Source organism: Heterocephalus glaber, unplaced genomic scaffold, assembly GCF_053883595.1.
Source record: "Heterocephalus glaber isolate CG9 unplaced genomic scaffold, H.glaber_assembly_v1.0 deba00001509, whole genome shotgun sequence".
Taxonomy (NCBI): domain Eukaryota; kingdom Metazoa; phylum Chordata; class Mammalia; order Rodentia; family Bathyergidae; genus Heterocephalus; species Heterocephalus glaber.
In genome coordinates this window covers 18,370,213-18,390,110 of record NW_028258325.1, presented here as the reverse complement: position 1 = coordinate 18,390,110, position 19,898 = coordinate 18,370,213, and the positions used below count along the sequence as shown (strand labels likewise).

The 19,898-nt window shown below is 40.1% G+C and overlaps 1 protein-coding gene across 2 annotated transcripts in view; it reads left to right on the top strand.

Moving 5' to 3' along the window:
- Ppargc1a (PPARG coactivator 1 alpha) overlaps positions 1–19,898 on the top strand; it is a 638,292-nt gene that overhangs the window by 336,645 nt on the left and 281,749 nt on the right. Inside the window, exon 1 of one of the 2 annotated variants that reach the window (XM_087187407.1) lies at positions 3,081–4,101. The exons of the other annotated variant lie outside the window; for it this stretch is intronic. Coding sequence (XP_087043533.1) covers positions 4,033–4,101 — 69 coding nt within the window. The 5' untranslated portion in view covers positions 3,081–4,032. Of the gene's footprint in view, positions 1–3,080; positions 4,102–19,898 lie in introns of those variants that run through there. 2 annotated transcript variants of the gene reach the window in all.

The window sequence follows — 19,898 nt, the reverse complement described above, 5'->3', positions numbered from 1 at the left end:
GGTAGTTAGAAAGTATTTGTAAGGGAACTAGTTTCCTCTGCTTAAAGTTTATATCTACTACAAATTTTATTGTAAATGTAGGTTGCATTGGCTTGCTAAGGGTGCTGTAGCAAAGTACTACGAGAAGAGGGCTTCGAGATCAGAAATGTATCATCCCACAGTCCTGGAGGTTGGAAGTTCAAGATCAACGTGGCAGTGAATTTGTTCCTTCTGTGGGCCGGGAGGCAGAATCTGCTCCACAGCTTTCTCCGTTATAGCTTCTAGTAGTGACATTCCGTGCTTATAGATGCATCAGTGTGATTTCTGCCATCGTCTGCACATGGCATTGTTTTCTTATGCATCTGTCTCTGTGTCCAGATTTTACACATTTTATACAGAAATTGGTCGCATAGATGACCCTATTTTAGCTTGACTGACTTTGTAAATACCCTGTCTCCAAATAAGGTCACGTTTGGAAGTAACTGGGGTTAGCAATTCCACATTTATTTTTAGAAAATACAGTTGAACCTATAGAACAGGACAGAGTTATTAGCACTTACATTTGGAAACTTTAAAAAGGAAAAACTAGAATCTCAGAGCTTATTCTGAGCAGGTTCAAATATGTGTTAAGAGGCACATGAACTTGAAATGAAAAACTTCAAATTTTTCAAATGTCAGTACTGTTATGCAACCAGAGTTGTTATCCATACTTTTCTTATGCTTTATTGTTATAGCTGAGCCTTCATTTAATGAAAACATTAAACAAAGACACAAATAAAACTGATTCTTCTATGATTCTTTGTACAAGAATAGGGAATAAAAGCTATGCCACTTAATAAACTCCTGTATTCATGTATGTTTTCATTATGTTTACACTTGGAGCCACGCACTTTGTTTTATCAGCAGTGAATTCATACTGAATTACATTTATTATTTGCTGCTTCATTCTGCTTTCATTAATTTCATTGCTAAGTGATAAGGAGTATTGAAGTCATGCTGTTCTGAGTTTGCATTCTGAAACACAGTGGGACTGTATTACTGAGCATTTACTCTTTCTTGCTAAAATTCACAAGAAATAGCTATACCTCAGCTATGATCTTATGTATAGGAAAAACCAAGAATGGAGGCAATAGTGGAGCATGAAGGAGTGGATAGAACAGGCGAGGCTGTGTAAAATAATATTGCAGGCTTACATGATGCTTGTGATCCATGCTCTAGCTGTGTTATATTTTGTTTTATTTTTATATCCACTCTATATGGTGAGGACAGCGCTTTGAGCAGGATAGTCTAGATATGTTGAGGTAACAAACAAGTCTGGATGTTTATTTATTGCTTACATCATGGCAGTTGTCAGTTCAGGTGACTCTCAAGACACCCGTTCCCCGTGAGTCGGCTCAGCATTGCAGCCTGCTCTGAGGTGAAGACGTGTCTTATTAACACACACTCTTGCACTCGCTGTGTAGGGGACATCAGGCTGAGTCGAATGGGAAATAGAAACCATCGTTTCTTTTATTTGTTCTTGGCCAATAGAAGTCAAATGGCTATGAGTTACACAGAGAAATGCAGAAGGCATCCAGATGTTGGTGAGCAATAGCGTGCCTAAGTGAGATGACAGTGCTTTCCACAGACACGGACACCATGATTCAGAGAAGCTCAGCAACCTGCATGGACACAGACTTAGAATGAATGGAGCTGCTAATCAAACCCAGGTCTGATTGCCCACAGAGGCTGTACTCCCAATCACTTCATGTGCTGCCTCTCACAGGAACAGATTCAGCTCCACTGCAGATGGTGTGATTCAAATGGGGAAACTAACTGCTCCCTGTTTTCCTTATGGGGTGCTGTTGAGAGGATTTAAGTGAAATAGGGAAGGACCAGATGATTGGTGAGGCTTCCACTGAGTCTAGTCTCTGGGGTAATTTTTTTGGACCATTGATCCTCTGGCCTTTCTCACTCATACCTCACGTAAACCTCTCAGAAGCATCTGCCTATTCCCAACAAAAGAGAGGAATCAAGCAAAGAAAGCAGGCTCTTGCATGTTTATTTGGAGGTGAAGTGGATGGTATGGTCTTGTGGTTATTTAAAACACAATAATGGCAAGTTAGTTTTGTGTGGCACTTTATAGCCTAGGAGACATATTCTCAGACATGTTCTCTGAAGACAAGAGCAGACCTAACTATAGTAATGGACTGTGATTCTGGGTCATGGAGGAGTGTTTGTCGAGAAAGCCAATGGGATCTAAGACTGCATCAATGGAAGGGCACTGACAAGAGTCAGATCTAGGCTAACTCGGGCTCATCACCTAGACCAGCATCTTAGTCTGTCTTGGATTCGTCATCTGTGAATCAGGAGCATAATGACAATCCAGAGAGTGTTTGTAAACATGAAGCAAGATAAGATTAATCAAGCATGTGGCAAAGTGCTAGGAACTTAGGTTCATGCCCCATGAACGCTGGTTGCTCTTATTATTATGCTGGTGGTTGATAATATGATTTTTCAAATAAGCCATGCGAGTCTTTGGCTCTTCTTGGGAGGGTAGATCACAGCAGGGATGTTATAGTCGTTTGGGGCACTGAAGCTAGTGAAATACATTTTGTGCCTGGTAGCTAGGACAGAGAAGTGACCTGAAATAATCTTCCATAGTTTTTTGAAGGAACTAATATTTAACCCAGAGAACACTTAGCAGAAATTTGAAGATATATGTTACTACCGTCTTAAGGGTGGTCCTGTAGAATCTACTTCAGCCTTTTCCCTTATGGGATTAAGGAGCATTACACCCATGGGTAGAAGCTGCAGAGATAAGGTTATCAAAACATTTGGACGAACCACAGGTCAAGACTGTCGGGTGAGTTTGATGTCACTGGTGTTGTAAGTATTGTTTAGATGGATGTGGACAAGGTCATAGGTATTCAAGCATCTGATGCATGATCAGACTAGAGAAATCTCAAAGGATACTCAACACTGAATTTTGTGATTTTCGTCTTACATGGCTACTGAAATTATTCAGAGATCTTTTTAACAAGTTTTGCTATCACCCTTTAGGCAATAGTAACCCATGTCCTCAAACTTCTACTAAAGAGTCTGTTTTCAGGTTAAATATCATTAATTCCTTCAGAAAACTATGGAAGATGATACCAGTGTTTGGAGGCCTACTCTATGCCAATTAAATCTGCATCTCTGGAGGTGAGACTTGGTTCTGAACAGCAGAAGACAGCGTCATTACGTGTGAGCGACAGTGATGAAGCAGGACAGAGTTTGGCTGAGAATGGCTTGACAGAGTCTGAACTTTGGAGGAATGGATGCAAGCTGAAGCCTGTGGTCTTTTAGGTCCTAGGTGGGGAAAGGTGTTGAGGTTCATGCTCAGACTGAAACACCTACCTGCGGAATATCTTAGCAGGGTTACATGGACTGTAGATAACAAGACTCCACTACAACAATGAATTTATTTCCATTCAAAGTAGCTTGCTATTATTCATGTTTACTGGCAGCTGAGTGATTCATATGGAGTTTTTGGGGGGAGATATGTTCAAAGGAAATGTATTTGTTACTATGTAAAGTAGATTATTTCTTCTAGGGTACACCAACTCACTGATGCAACCCTGAAGAGAGATGGAAATTCTGGTGTGTGTGTGTAGGGGGTGTGTGTGTGACACAAGTATGCACATGTTGGGGCAAGAAGATGGAGTGCATGTAGAAATGCATATTTCTACAGCATAGAGCATACCTTCACACTTCCCTCCTCTGACCTTTACACTAGAAGCATAAGAATGACCCATTGTGCACCAGCCCTGTAGCCTGGTTGGTCCTCATTTCCATACACTGGATAGCTGAGCTGTCCTTCAGCTTGTCCAGCTGGTAGCTGTCTGAGTAGCCCTGTTTATCCTAACTTTGTTCCTAAGTGGCTTCCTCCTGCCTGATCCCTCATCCTCTGGCATGGCATTTTCTCCATGACAGTCTGCCCCTGAACTGCTCTCGCTGCTGCTTTGGTAAAGGCTTGCAAGGAAAGAAAGTACGAGCCGCTGGCGAATCCAGTTTGTGGAGGCAGTATCGGCAATGGATGAGACCTCTCCCAGGCTGGAAGAAGACTGGAAAAAAGAACTTCAGCGAGAAGCAGGCTGGCAGGTAAGTGAGTCCTCAGCTCCAGTGGGGACCCGAATCTCTCTCAACTCTTTTAACCCCAAGTTTCAGTAATACACAGGAGTCTATTTGCAGAACTATATCATCTCCAGGCACATCCATTTGGGACATATCATCATTAGTTTCCATTTTTTTTTTACCAATCATGAAAATAAGACTCCAATGGATTTACTCCAGATTCTTAAGCAAGCTAATAAGGTTTTACAAATCTATAGATGTTGCTAAATTCATACCTTCTTAATAAAGGCCCTTGAATTAACAAGTTGCAGGTGTATATCAAAGGAAACATGCAGATTTGGTTTGTGTGCCTACAAGTTCATAGCAATATAAAAATTTAATACAACACCTGTCATCAGACTCACTTTATGGTCTTAGAGTAGCTTGGAATAGGGGCCTGGTTTTAACCTATTTTAATGAGGTGACCGTTCTTTTAATGCAGCCTGTGTGCCTTCCTTATTTATGCTGAACTCGTAATAGGCAGAGACTCTGTGGTATGAAAAGAGTTCAAGCTAAAGGATTCATTTTGGTGTAGAGGCAGTTTTCATTAAAATATGCAAAGCAGTAATGTTTATATGTTACAATACCTATTTCAAATTAGCAAAATTATATGCTCCTGTCTCGTAAGCTGCCAACTGAAATCCCTTTCTAAATCCTGTTGAATGGCTTTGATTACTCTTCTTCACATTACACATTACACACCTCTAATGCATATTTTTACGCATCCACTCCATTGCCATTTAATTAGACAACAATATTGAAGAGTGATGCCAGAGCTCGTTTTTTTCCTGTATAATGCTCCTGCCTTATGGAAAAAGAACACTTCCGTGCGTGAAGCCTTTCCTAAGGGTGGTGTTGGCCAAAATGAAACTGATCTTCCATTTTATCTATGACAGAAAGTTTCATATAAAAATGGTGATTCATGGTGAGCTGAGTTTTTGTCATTGATTTAAAAAATAATTCTCCATTTTTATAAAAAAGAGGGCAAGTTTTTGAGAGATTTCTGCCTTCAATAGAAATTTTGGTGAAATGTACTACTGGTATTGACAGGTATGTTTTGTTCTATGTTTGATGTTAAGTAAGAAGCTTTGGGGAAAAAAACCTCCTTTAGCTTGTCACAAAATTGGAATCCTTCTGCTTTTGAGTGGGGATATTATTTGAAAAGTAGGAAAGGATACAAAATAAATCTCTCCGTGCTACTTGGAGGATGACACATGGGGAGTCTCCAGGGGTCCAAACAAATATCCAGATTATTTTTTGTATGCTAATCTAACTTTTAGATTTTTGTCTTTTGTTTATGTTTTTCTTTAGACAGTTGGCATCTCATATATAGCCTTCATTCTGAGGGAGACTGAAGGGAGGAAGAATGTGAGGATATGACTCAGACAGCTCTGTAGATAAAATATTTAAACTAGAAACATGAAGTCCAAATGTTTATATAAAAATGCATGTGTCATATGCTAGCAACCCATGAACCTTTAGCTTATTAATTTCCTAAAAGGCACAGAATGAAAATGTCCTCTATGCCACTGGCCTCTGTAGAGGTGATCCTTCACAGCTAGCTGGTCAACCCAATGTTTCCATGATGCTAAGGGAAGATCCCCGTTAGAGCTCGTAGAGGTGGTGGTTCGAAAAGGGTGTCCTGTCCCTGCTTTCGTCTCCCTGCCTCTCAGAACTGGGCACTGAAGACACTGGGCAGAGAGGATGGACGTCACAGGGGCTCAGCTACATTTCCTGGCCTTCTGCCTTTCTCCTTTCTGCCCATGAGTTCTGCTGCTGCTCCATTCTCCAGTCATCTGTATTGCGTTACTGGGTCCCCACATGCAGAGTCAACCAGGTTGAGAGACTACTTAGGATGTCCCCAAGGGAGCCTTTGTCTTGAAAGTGACTTTGTTGTCCATTTATGGTAGTAACAGAGATGGGCATTTAAAGCTAAGTTCTGTTTAGCTAAATACTACATTTCTTACTGGAAATGACACTATGTTTTCCTACCTATCTACCAATCAAAGCACTGTGGTGTGGTGTACACACACACACACACACACACACACACGTGCACACACACACACACACACCCACTCCAACCCTTAGGAAGGTAAATAAAATTATCCGCATTTAAAACATGAAGAAATTAAGGCTCAGAAAAATTATGTAACCTGCCCAAAGCTATCCAGGGTTCAAGTTCAGATCTGTCTGACTCCAGTGCTTGGGCTCTTCCCACTTTTGTTGCTTTGCCATCTGAAATGAATTTCACCTCATTTTTTATCTCATGGAATAATAGCTTGCAAGCAGCTGTGACGTGGGCAGGCAGGAAGCAACAGGGAGAAAGGAAAAAAGCATGATGATCTTCTAATGGAATAATCAATCTCTGAATCATTAAGACCTTAATAAAATGTGTTTTTAATAGTTTATTTTTTTTAACCCTTATTTTGTACCGGGCTCCAAACTGAACTTATAATTCTTGTAGTTACTCTGACAGACAGAAATTTTGGTCCATGTTGTAGGGATGGGGAAACTGAGGCTCAGTGGTGTCAAGGCACAGGAACACGGCCAAGGTCACATAGTTGCTGGCATGCAGAAAAGTGAGGTGGATCATTCCACCTGACCCTGAAGCTGCTCTTACTGAAGTGTCTCTCAGAGTATATTTTCAAATTACCTCTCTCCTCTCACAGTGATGTGGGGAGCTTCGTCCTTGAGAAGTCCCGGAGAAGTTTTTGGGGTTTTTTGTTTTGTAAATGAATTAAGAGTTGGAAAAAATGCCTTGCTTGCCTGTTTAGAATAGGTTTTAATTGGATGCTCTTTGCCTTCAGTGAACTAGCTTACCCATGGAGTTGGAAATGAGCTAGATGCACTTTCTAGAATCAACTGTAAATCCAAACATCCACGTAAGCATATAACCCACACTGGAAAGCCAACTGCAGCTGTGTCACAGTCATTCCTTCCTGTTCAGAGCCCCCTCAGCTCTGAGACGCTCAGAGACAGAGAGAACAATGCCTACAGGGAACTCTGTGATCACCAGAGACATACTCAGTGTAAGCTCAGGAGCTTACCTTGGGTGAGGCCTTGATAATGTTTCATTTATCTGAGTAATGTTCAGTTGAAAGACATTAAAGGGCCACGGGCTAATTTCTGGATAATGTTTTCTCTTGGGATGGTTCCCTTTGTTTATTTATATATTTTATTTTTCCAGATAAGGTTTTTCTATGTTGCCCAGGCTGGCCTCAAATACCTGGGTTCAAGCAATCCTCCTGCCTCAGCTTCCTGTAGCTGGGACTACAGGTATACATCACCACCACTGACTTGGTGGTTCCCTTTAAAATAACACACATAACTGCCATGTGGCTGTTTTGAAGTCGTCTGTCAATATTGTCTGTCTGTGCCTGTCTGCGGCAAGGAGACAAATTCCTCCAGGGCAAAGGTGCAGCACAGAGCAGTGCACAATCAACCCTGGATGAGTGTGTACAGAACTGAATGGAATTGCATATTTGATCTGCAAGGAAGCTGAGACATGGTCTAACCCTGAGGTCTTGATTTTGCTTTGGAAGAAGGAGGAAAGGTGACCTCCTGAAGTTCCAGGATTGGTGAGTGAGCAGCAGGGTGCTTTTGCTTTGCTGCTTTTCCCTTTATTGCTTGGATATAAACCTCTTCTTAGGCCTCTGTGAGGCTGAAACTAGAACATCAGACAGGTGTTTGTGTAGATATCTTTTAGATATCTTTTTTTTTTTTTTTTTTTTTTTTTAACCATTAGACCCTTCTCTGAACAGATACTGTAGCATGAAGGGCCAGACCAGGAAACCTAAAGCCAGACTTCCAATTGTGGAACTTGGGTAAAGTTTTAGAGTCTCTTCCTTGATTTTTCTCACCTCTAAAGTGAGGACAGTTATGGCAGCTACTGTATGAGATTGTTGTGGCAATTAAATGGGTAAATTTATGGAGAGTGACCCATGGTGTACATTGTATGTGTCAGCTATTATCTACTTAGTATCTATTTCATGAGATCAGCCATTCAGTGCTTTTGAATACTGCTATGTGCAAAGTACGTCTATACATAAGTGAATGAGAAAGTAACCGGGGTATTGTGCTAGAGCTCAAGGCCATGGTGAGGAGAAGACAGCAGGCCAATATAACTATGAGACAGTCACAGAGTGCCACAAAGCACTGAAGAGCTGCCTGCAGTCTGGTCTTGGGGACTACATGGAGGAAGGAATATTCATTCTTAAGCAAAGAGAAAGAAATTAATGCAAAGGAAGATGAAGATAACTCCTCAAGGGTCGAAGCAGAGAATGTGTCAGAGGTAGGAAAGAGAGGGATACTAAAGAGTGTGTTGAGGAGACAGCCAATTAGTCGTCCTGGAGTACCAGCTATTCTGAGTGAGGTAGGAGTGGTGGGAGATACATGCAAAGAGACAGGCAGGAGAAAAGTCCTACATGGCCACACCAAACAATTTCTGCTGGCAGAGAGGATATTAAGCAGAAGCACCTCACAGCAATCAAATTTGCCTTTTAGAAATAGCATTCTAGCTTTAATGTGGAGGATAAATTGGGATGTAACTAGACTGGAGGCAAGGCACCCAATTAAACTGCTTCATAATTTTAAGTAAGTGCTAGCTGGACTAAGGAAACAAGATGGAGAACGTGAGGTAGATTCCAGAAATATCTGGAATATTCCAGCCTCAGGATTTGCTGATTGATCCATATCAGGTATGAAGATGTGGGAGGAGTCAAACAACCCCATTTTTCTCCTTGGAGTGGCCAGGTGGAGATGGGTGCCACCATCTGAAAAGAGATCACTAAAAGAGATGGACTCTGGGCTCACTGTAGGGATGGACAATAACTAACAAAGCAGTGAAGGAGAGTTACACTAATAGCATTGTATGCCAGGAGAATAAACTAATCCCTGTGAAGACTCCAAGAATGTAATAATGTAAAAAATTGTTAACATTGACCAAGAGCTTACTGTTGGCCAGAGCAGTTTTAAGCACTTTCCTTGTATTAACTCATAGGATCCTCCCTGTCTGTGAGTTAGAGAAATACTGGTTGTTTCCTCATTGTGTAGAGGAAGCAGTTTTAGAGAGGGTAAGATCCTTAACCAGCAAATGGGGCTGAGATCCAAGCAGCTTGCATGTAGGTATCGTAACCTTGCTAGGGGACAGGAATGATGCCACAGAGAAGATAGCTTATGAACCAGGTCTTTTAGGGGAGCAGAACTTTCCAAGCGGGGAAAGCCTGAGTTAGGATCCAGACACTCACTGATAATGAGATTCTTTTTTTACACCAGATGTCCCAGGATTATTGGACCCGCTTTTTCCAAGGTGGTACAGGCCAGCTACATTGCTCTCGTGAGAAGCTGGCTGTACAGGGTGAGGGAGGCCTCTAGCAAGATGGGCACAGAGCCCTTGGGTCTGTGGCCAGAACAGGTGGAGCTAAAATGGTCAACCTGGAAGCTAGAGAGCCTGACTGGAGATGTACTGGTCCTAGGAATGTGACCTCAGGCAAGTCCTTCACCTCTCTGAGCTTTTCCTCCTCTGTAAGATGGGTAGGAAAATACCCACTTGCCAGGTAAAAATTCAGAAAAGTAATGTATGTTTGAAAGAACTTTGCCCATTGTGAGACATTCTATAAGTGTAAGGCTTTAGTCCTGGGAACCAAAAATAAAGCAGCATCATATTTTTGAAATAACATCAAATATAAAAATAGTTTTCTGTACTCCCTAACTTCTCTTTCAATTCCATTAGTATTTTATGTTTCAGTTTTGAAATAGGAAGGAAAATAGGCAGGTTTGGTGTTGTTTCCTGCTTCCTGGAAAGGATTTGTTTCTTCCCACTGGAGATGCCGTGTATCCGGCACTGATAGTGGCCCATATTTTAAGTTCACTTCATGTTTAGAGAAATCTGCTTCAGAGTCCTGTCATCCATCAAGTTAGCCAATGGTGGTGACAGGTCCAAATCAGCATTTGAGGATATGGCCTACCTGTCCCAACTTTATGTCAAGCCTACGATGGACCTAGCAAGAAGTGGCTTGAAGCTATTGGAGTTTAGGTTCATTTGAACATAAATTCTGTTTTTTGTTTGTTTCTTTCTTTCCTGTTGATATCTGAAAAGACCCCTTTTCTTATTGCTGCATGTCAATTTTTGTCTTTAAATATAGATTACCATCATTCATTCATCCATTCACGAAATCAAGGAAGGTGAAGTGTTTGATGTACGTCTTAGATTCAAATATTATAGATTCATAAGGCTGGGAGAGACCTTGGGATTGTTTGTTTTCCTCCCACACGTTCTTCACTCTGAGCAGCAGCAAGTCCAAAAGGCTGAAGATAGATAACCTAATAGCGCCTCTCTCCATAACTCATTCCTGGGTCTAAGAAACAATTCTTAGGCTACAGAAATTCTTCTTTGTGGAGGATTTAAATAGTACCCGTTGCTGCGGAGACCCAGCTCCACTCTTCCATCCTCCCTGGAGGTGGAGAAAAACAGCTCCGTCACTGTCCTCAGGAATCAGCTTCATTGGCCTTGAAGATCATTATGAAACCAGCCTTCAACTTCTGCTTCTTAAGCCTGAGCAACCTAAGTCCTCAGGTATAAATTTTCATTTCTATCTTCTTGAGTTTCTCTAAACTCTTCCCCCAAATCTGCTCTCCACTCTTAACTTCTACAGCCTAGAACTTTTCATGGAGACCTAGCCAGGGATAACCAGTCCAGATCAGCTTCTCATTAATTTAATCAGCTAGCACACAGTTACTGAGCTCCACATGTTAAATACTAGGCCTCTGAGTCCAACCCTGGGGGGACACTGATGGTTAAAAGACAGCACAGTGTAGCAGAGCAGAACCAGTAAGAGCCTGGTTCACATCATGGATTACTCCTTACCAGTCAGGTGACTTTTGGTGTATTAAACTCTGTATGTTTCAGTTCTGTCCTGGGCAACTGGGATGAGGATAGTACTTATCTTATAGAGTTGTCATAAGGAACAAAGGAATAAATACATGTATTGAATGTGGAAGAGTGTTTGGTACCTAGTTATGGCCACATAGCTGTGTGAAAATAGTGTAAAAAATGAAACAAGATATAGATTCTCCTCTTGAGTTGTTCCCAGTCTACTTAGAAGGATAAACTAATTAATGATTAACATATTAAGGGCATTTTGTAGATGCATGTATGATGGAAGCTCAGAGCTCCAACAGAATAAAGCCTTAGGGCATCAGGAAAGGCTTCATGGGCCAGGAAGGGGAACTGTTTGATGTGTATCTTGGATCCATGTAACTTTGACTCAGAAGGCTGGGAGAGATTTGGGATGGCCTCTTGGTGTGTTTTCATTCTACAGAACACTAAGTTGGGTCTTAGAGAAAGAGTAAGGACTTTCTAGGTGATAACAGTGGTGGAAAAAGCATTCTACATAGAGGGAGCCTCTTGAACAAAGACTAGGGGAAGAAAGGTGTGACATCTGTCTGGAGAATGATGATGGCTGGTTGTGGGGTAGATTGTGATGGCCAGTGGCATCAGATTGTGAGGCACCTGGAGGCCTTGCTGAGCAGTTTGCCTTATCCTTAACCTACTCGCTCTCATGGGCTTTATAACTACTCGTAAAAGCTGTAGGTGAATCATAGAGGCTGCCAAAGCATTTGGTGTTTCTCTTCTACAGGTTGATCTTCCCTTTTCTGAAAACCTATGATCTAAAATACAATGGTACCTCGGTTCATGAACTTAATTTGTTCCAAAGCCCACGTATGTCAAAATCAAGTCTACCATGTGGAACCAGTGTCCTCATTTGCCTCCAACAACCAGTTATGCTAATGCACGAAGAAGCACACATAAATGTCAGTTCATGGATTCCACAGGTTTCAAATTTGACTCCATTTCAAAACGTCTCAGGACAGGAAGAGTTTTGTGTAAAAACCAAGCAGCCAATCTAAGAAACTAGTCTTTCCCTTTCGCATCCAGGCTGCTGCATTACAATGGGTCACATTCCTGGCTGTTGGTTCTAGTGGGGCCAGTGAACTGCAGGTGGGTTTGAGAGCCACACATGTGCCTTTCTGACTCCTTGCTGAGCATTGTATTGCACAAGCAACAGCCTGCACCAGTGATGGCTAAGTACCATCTGAAATGTGGAAGGAAGATTTTAAAAGAAGGTTGAGGAGAAAAGGCAGCTCTCGAGTATCTAAGGAGACAGATATGTTTTATATCAAATTCGCTTGTTGAAAAAAAAATGTCAGAAGAAGTGAGAAATACTCAAGTTGGAGCAGCTGGTTGAAGCCAGTGATTCTCTCACTCAAGGCGCAAAAGCTGCAATTTTCTATCTAATTCACTACTCAATCATTCCATGGCCCCTGTCTCAAGCTCAATTTAAGCTCAGTCCCCAGCACACAGAGCCACTCTACAGTGTACAAAGAAATGACTGGCCAAGGGGACTGCGGGGAAGCAGGAGGCATGTGGTGACCCAGAGCTCAAGTTATCAAGTGGTCGTAAGGTCACATGGCATCACTCTCCAAGGCCTCTTGTAAAGTCCATGTAAAATAGGTCATTTCTTCTTTAGCCTTTACATTTTGCTGATCACTGCCTGATAGCAGAAGAGGATCTTTATAAATGCTCACCACATATATTGGGGAAACAGACAAATGTGCTTGACAATCAGGGGCAGTGCCTGGACTGAGAGTTTGCTGCCTCAAGGGCATTGAATTGGAATAGAAACAGGCTGGCTCTCTGCAGAACTCCATTACTGTTGATGACTGTTTGTCTTTTTCAGAGGAGTTTGGATGAGCAATAAATATGACTGCTCTTTAGGGAGAGCTATTGAAAACTGTTGGATCCTTCCTTACACATGTCAAGTGTATTTCAGTTTTCAAAAGCACTTTTCCATTTATAATCCTTCTCCAAACTCAGGGAAGCCCTAAGAAGAAAATGGTAGCAATGTTATTAGCACCAATCATCAAATGAATAGACGAAGAGGTGAGAGGTTGAGAGCACTGCTCAGCAGGGCCAGGATTAGAACCTGGATCTGAAGTGCAATCCTGTGCTTGTTTGCTCAGATTGGGCAGCTTCTCTGTTCACTGGTCAAGCTAAGTTTTCCTACAGCTTGTAAGAAATCGTGTTCTTATATGAATACCTAATTAGTTCTAATCCTTTGTGTCCTTCCTAAAAGAGTGTGACATTTAAAGTTAAAGCCCTTTATGTAATCATTTCTAAGGAAGAGGTTTGCCTACAAACTCCAGCAATGAAATTGTTGGGGGAAAAGCAAGATGTTCTTGCTTGCTGAGCTGATCATAATGCTTGGGGCATGGGCTTCATGCAGTGGTGGGAGTCCAGCAGGGCTATTACACAGTCAGTAATCTGGGCATATGCTGCAGAAATACATAATTTTGCATAACACTCTAAAAGATTTTATTTTTAGCATTTCTAGCTTCCTTTTTCAAACTGGAAAAAGAGGCAAGCCATCTCTCCCAAGTCAGCTTCTTGCCAAGATGTGACTCTAACAGCACAAATCACCTTAATCTCACCTAGGTAGATATTCAGTGAATCAAAGATCTGAGCTAATGAGACCCAAATGCTTTCTTGAGAAAATGTGGAAACCGAAATGGTCAAGTGGGTACATGACATAGCTTTCTTGATGTGGAAGTAGTAATGATATTCTTGGATGCATTTTTTTGGGAGGGGTCTGAGAAATATATTATTTTCCTTTGCACTTGATCTTAGAGTACGGTGAAGCATCTTATGTTGTACTCTTCCTGCATTAGTAAATGCTTTGTGTCTAGGTTGTATCTGCCTAGAATCAACCTACTCTTCTTCCTTTCATCTCTTTTCTCAGGTAAACAATCAAACAAAGAGCCAAATGAGACAAGAAACACACACACACACACACACACACACACACACACACACACACACACACCAAAATCCCTCATAGTTATTCTTAAAAACTCCTGTCACCAATTCCTAAGATTGACTGGAAGTACTGAAACATTTTGTTCAGGAGCATGAGTCGGGTGTCAAATTAACGTGGCTTTGAATCCTGCTTTGCCATTGACGATTTGGGTAACCTTCACACTTAAAGGCTCGGTTTTATTTTCTTTAAAATGGGATTATAATAATAATAATTTTATCCTAAAGGGATCATGGAGATTTAAGGAAGTAATACATAAAAACACCCAGAAAAATGACTAACATAAGCACTCAGAAAAAATGAGCAATTATTAGTCTCATTGTGAAAGTGTCTCCATTAAGACCAGGATCATGACAATGTTGTCCACGGTTCTATTTATGCCAATCTACGAATCCATGGCAAACAAGTAAGATAGAGAAGAGACAAAATCATCATATTATTGTGTAAAATGATTGTTTTCATAGGAAAGAAAAGATACTTAGAAAAACTAAGAAACCATTAGAAATGATGGGGATTGAGTTAGTTGATTCAGTATAAAATAGAAACATGAAAATTAATAACTTTTTGGAATGAGAGTGATAACCAGTTAGAAAGTATAAAGGCTAAATCATTCAGAATAACATCGACATATAAAATACCGGGAATAAGCTTATTGAGTGACTATGTGGACTTCATATGAAAAAAACAATTCATTTTTTTCCCAGAGTTACGAAAGAAGACTTGGATGCATGGAAATAGGGTTATCTTCCCAGGAAGGAGGAACGCACACTGTCAAGACTTTCATTCTTCTCCAGTGCGTGGACATACTTCATGTAATTCAGATCAAGATAATTTTGCCCTTGTTGTCTTCTGGAAACTTAACCAAGGATGCTAAAGTTCATCTTGAAGAATAAATAGAATGAGAGCGTTAAAAAATAATAAGAAAAGAGAAAAGCAGCAAAGCAGGCATTTTTCTAGTAGATACTATTGCAGTGTGCAATAAAAGTAATTAAAACAGGATGATTTGGAGTAAAAATCAACATAAGTGGGCTCAGAATAATCCAGAGGGAGACTCTGTCAACAATAAGAGTTTAGAACATGATCACAGTAACTTTACTCATGAGTTGAGGAACTGACAAGGTATGCTACCAGTGGTACTGAGTCACCTGGTTAAGTGACTGGGAGAAAATATACCAATTAAATTCCAGAAGCAAAATAGTAAAATGTAAAACATTCAAGACATAGTTTTTAAAAGAGCAAATAAATTGAATAACATTGATCATGGGAAGGGGAGGCTTCTAAATATAAATAAAAAGAGTAATAATTTTGGTTATATACAAATGTAAAAATGCTTTCTATCAGAAATGTTATAAGCAAATAAAAATGCCCAGCAAATAATAAAATGGAAAATACTTTCGGCAAATTTGGCCTAAACGGATTGATATTTTAACAAATGAATAGTTCATTCAAATAAGGAATAATGTAATACTTCAACTAGGAAAAACATTGTTTTTTTCATAAGCAACCAACAGGAGAGCCCAATGTAGCCATGGAATTAGTAGTGACATTTATCAGCAGAGAAATGGAAATTTAAACACTGAGACATAATTGATAAAGATTTTGAGAACTTTAACACTGGTGATGGTGATGGCAATGATTACATGAATCCCATGTAGTAACTGCCTCATTTTTGGGGTAGAGGGTACTTTATTACCTTCTTTCTGGAAATTATCAGATAGTATGTATTAATAATGTGTTAAATGACAATATTATTCTAGAAATAGATTTTGAGGAAATTATCAGAGACAAGGACAAGACTTCATGTGAAAGGATGTTTAGTTTGATGTTGTTTATAATAATAAAATGTTGACACATTGTAAATTTGCTGGCATAGGTGAATGGTTAGATATACTGTGAGATGGCCATTAAAAAATGTTACCTTCATAGGAGAAAGCTTTTGATATAAAGTGAAGAGTAGAGATGATACCTTAGTTTAAGTATGGCATCTTTAAAGCCTACAAAATGACAGCAAAGATATAAAAAAAGGCTGAAATCTCAAAGGATGCAGAAAATGAAAGAGGAGATGACATTGGTGAAGAAACGTCAACTACATTTTGAAAGCTCAAAAGAGAATAAATAAATGGTGGCTGACTTGGCATGACATTAAAAATAATAGTGAAATTTAAGCTTCTAGGGGAAGAAATCAACAAAAAGTAGGCTGTTTTCCACTGTTGGATTCTGGAAATGCTCAGGAATTGGAGGTAGCAGGAATTAGAGAAGGCAAGGATATGCACAGTGGAAAATAGGTGCACAAGTCCACAAAAAAAGCAAATTGATAAGACCCATTTCCTCAATGAACTAAAGCATAAAAGTTGGTATTCTGATGACATTGAAGCAGAGATCTCAAGTGGAAACAATTAGGCACAGTAGAGGGACAGGTAATGTGCAATAATGAAAATAAGAAAATTTCATGCAAAAATCTGCAAATTGTAGACTTCACTTTTTCTTCTCTTCCAATGTGCTGGCATCTGGTCTTCTGCTTGCTAGAAGAGAGAGCAAAGAATTCCTTTCTGGAGAATCTGAGCAGTCTACAAAAGACCTCTGATGAAAAAGTCATGCCTTCTCCATGTCACAGTGTAGTATAGCCCACCTGTAACCCTCTTCTGTGCATCTACAACTTTCACAAAGCCTTAGCTCTTTTACTCTTAAATAGAGCAGATGACCAGACATTCCTGCAAGGCTTCTAAATGAAAGCAAGAAACCAAAGCAGAAATAAGAAATAATTGAAGGACACTCCAAGGCAGTACAGGACAGATAAATATGTCAAAAGATTTCAGGTTACTTTTTAGATAGAGATAGATTATATTGAAGCTATCACACAAGAACAGACTAGTATAGAAAGAAACATGGAGAAAACCAGAAGGAACTCTTAAGAATTAATAATATGAAAGTAGAAATCAAATGTAAGGGAATGGCTGAAAAATAAATTTAAGAAAATTCTCTGAGCAAAATGAGAATGGAAAGAATGTTTGAGGAAGAGCCCGGAACATATAACCTCCAAACAGTAGGCATTTCAGAAAGAGAAACCAAGTGAAATGGAGGGAAGGGAACTATTAAACAAGTAATTCAAGAAAATTTCCTTGAACTGAGACATGAGCTTACTCAGTGTCAGCTTATGAGTACATAATAAATAAAACACATACACACACACACACACACACACACACAAGCACATCATTTAAAAACTTCAAACTATATGGAATAAAGAGAACATATAACAATTCCAGGAAAGAAAAAAAGTTGAGAATCACATTGGAAAAACACTACCCAAAGCTCAAAGAAAATAGCGCATTATATTCCAAATTTTAACTGACTCTAAACCTAGAAATGAGTATTCTGCCACTGCCTCCTATTTCCATGGGAATAAAAATAGAAGACATCTTATTGAATTAAATAAGATAATGAATGTGAAGTTGATCAAACTTTAGAATAGAATAAGACATCTTTAAACATGTAATTTCTTTATAAATTTCTCAGAAAGCTACTAAAGGATCTTTGCCCCCAAAACAAGAAAATAAACCAATAAAGAGGAAGATGTGTGATACAGGAAATGAGAGATCCGAACTGAAAAAGAGGTCATGGATATTCTTGCAATGACAGCAAAAGGGACCTCTGGATATTACCTCTGCAGAATGCCTGGAGAGAAGCCAGTCCAGATCAGAGCAGGCAGATTAAAGACTCTTGAAGAGAAGTCTCCCCAGGGAAAAACATGGAACTGACTAGTTTTCTGATATATTTGCACATATTGAGAGATATTTTTCAGCTCTGACAAGATTTTGGCATAAGATAAAAAGAATAAAGAAAAAAGAGGATATAAGAATTATTAAATCCAGGGTCCAGGAAGAACAACAAAACAGTATTTAAGAAAGAAAATTTAATTGTGACACACCACAAAACTCAGCAGTGAAAAAATTTATATCATTATAATAAATGTAAACATTGAATGTTTATTTTAAAACTGTGGAATAACTATATTGGAAGGTTGAGGGTAGAGGTAATGCATGTGTGAGTACAGTTGTATCTTTTTCCTATTGGAAAGTCAATAGACAATGCCTGATGCAACGACCTGGTGAGATGGGCTATAATAATTTGCATACAAAGAAATAAGCTCAGGGTTGCTCAAGGTTTCACAGCAAGCCCACGGGAGACGGAAAACTAGACCCTAGCCACTGGGACTCAATGCTTGGTTCTGAGCTATGGCAGAGAGGTCTGGCAAAATATATCCTCTGCTTTTCCTCCAGTTCTTCCTACAACTACAAATTGGATCACTGTCTTAGATCCCTTTCTCATTGCTGAGACAAAATACCTAACATCCCAAGTTAAAGGAGGAAATGCTCACAGTTTTATGGAGGTTTCAGTCCATAGTTGGCTGGCTCCAAGGCAGAGTGGCATGGCAGAGGAGAAACAGTTCATGGTTTGATAGGCAGAAGGCAACAAGCAGCAAGTAGCAGCAGTGAGAAGCAGCCTGCCTTCCTTCTCTCCCTTTATATTCCATCCAGGCTATAAGCCTGTTGACTGGTTCCACCCATACCCAGTGTGGGGCTTCCACTATCTACACCCAGAACTATGCTAAACCCATTTAGCTATTGCACACCCTTAGTCCCAGTATCACACATCCTAGATCAGTGGTGGCGAATCTATGGCACGCAGAGCCCTCTCTGTTGGCATGCAAGCCAAGTGTATGAGTAGTGTTTTCTAAACTAAAATGTCAGTATTCAGATTTAATTGCAGTGCTGGCACTTTGCTTTAAATAAGTGGGTTTTGGGTTGCAGTTTGGGCACGTGGTCTTTAAAGTTTCACTATCACTGCTGTAGATCCAGCTACCTCCACAAAGACCCACCTATGAGTGCATGAGGCTTTGGAAGGATGTCTAGATATAAGCCATAACAGAGCCATGGCTGAAAGGTCTGTCAAAATATATCCTCTGATTTCTATAGCTTTTCATGTATCTACAAGTTGGACCACTCAATACAAATTCTCTTCTCAATAAACCAGTGTTTGAATTAAAATAAGTAAACAGTGATTTCTATTGGGTTCCATGTAGGTTTCATTCTAAGCATCAGAAAATGTGCTGTTAAATTTTGTAAAAATAACCAGAATGTATCTAGGAATTGTGCTTCCAGTGGGCTGACTTTCTCCTTACTCTGGATCTGGATTTGAGGGCCGAGTCTTCCTATGATGAATGTTTGGTCTTGGGAAAGCTACTTCATCTATTCCAAATTTAGGTAGTCTCCATAAAGTGGGAATGAAAATAGGCATCTCACAGGAATAAATAATGTAATGAATGGGAAGAATTGAATATGGTGCCCAGATCAGAGATGAGCTGGGCATGTTAATGATTGTGGTAACAATGGAGGGCAAGGGCAGGTGATCAAGCTGCGAACTGTACTTTCTGAATATATTCTTAGTGTTAAAATTATATCTCACGGCTGTTGGGGACTCCGATGTAAAAATATGAGGGGAATATGAAGGTAGGTAAAGAAACTAGTCAATGTGCAAAGAATCAGGTCTTGGTCTCATGGCAATATCCAGCACTGGCAAGAATCAGAACCCTCCCCTGGAGGCGAGGAAGAGCTGAAGCAGAGCTAGCCTCTGCCACATCACCAATTACTCTACCTTCTAGTTATGCACAGAACATGGCTCCATGGGACATCTCTAAACATGAAAGCAGGCTTAAGAATTATTTGAAAGTGTCTTGGGTATAGTTTCCAGAAGTTGCTAGGCGAAAGTGGAACATTTGAACCCTCACCTTTGGCAGGTGGAAGACCCTTGTCAGCCCTGAATTTTCTCTGTGAAGCAAGATGGATCCCAAATGGCTTGGTCTATCCTGTGAAATCCATGTGGCAATGTTCTTGTTTTTAAGAAATGCGC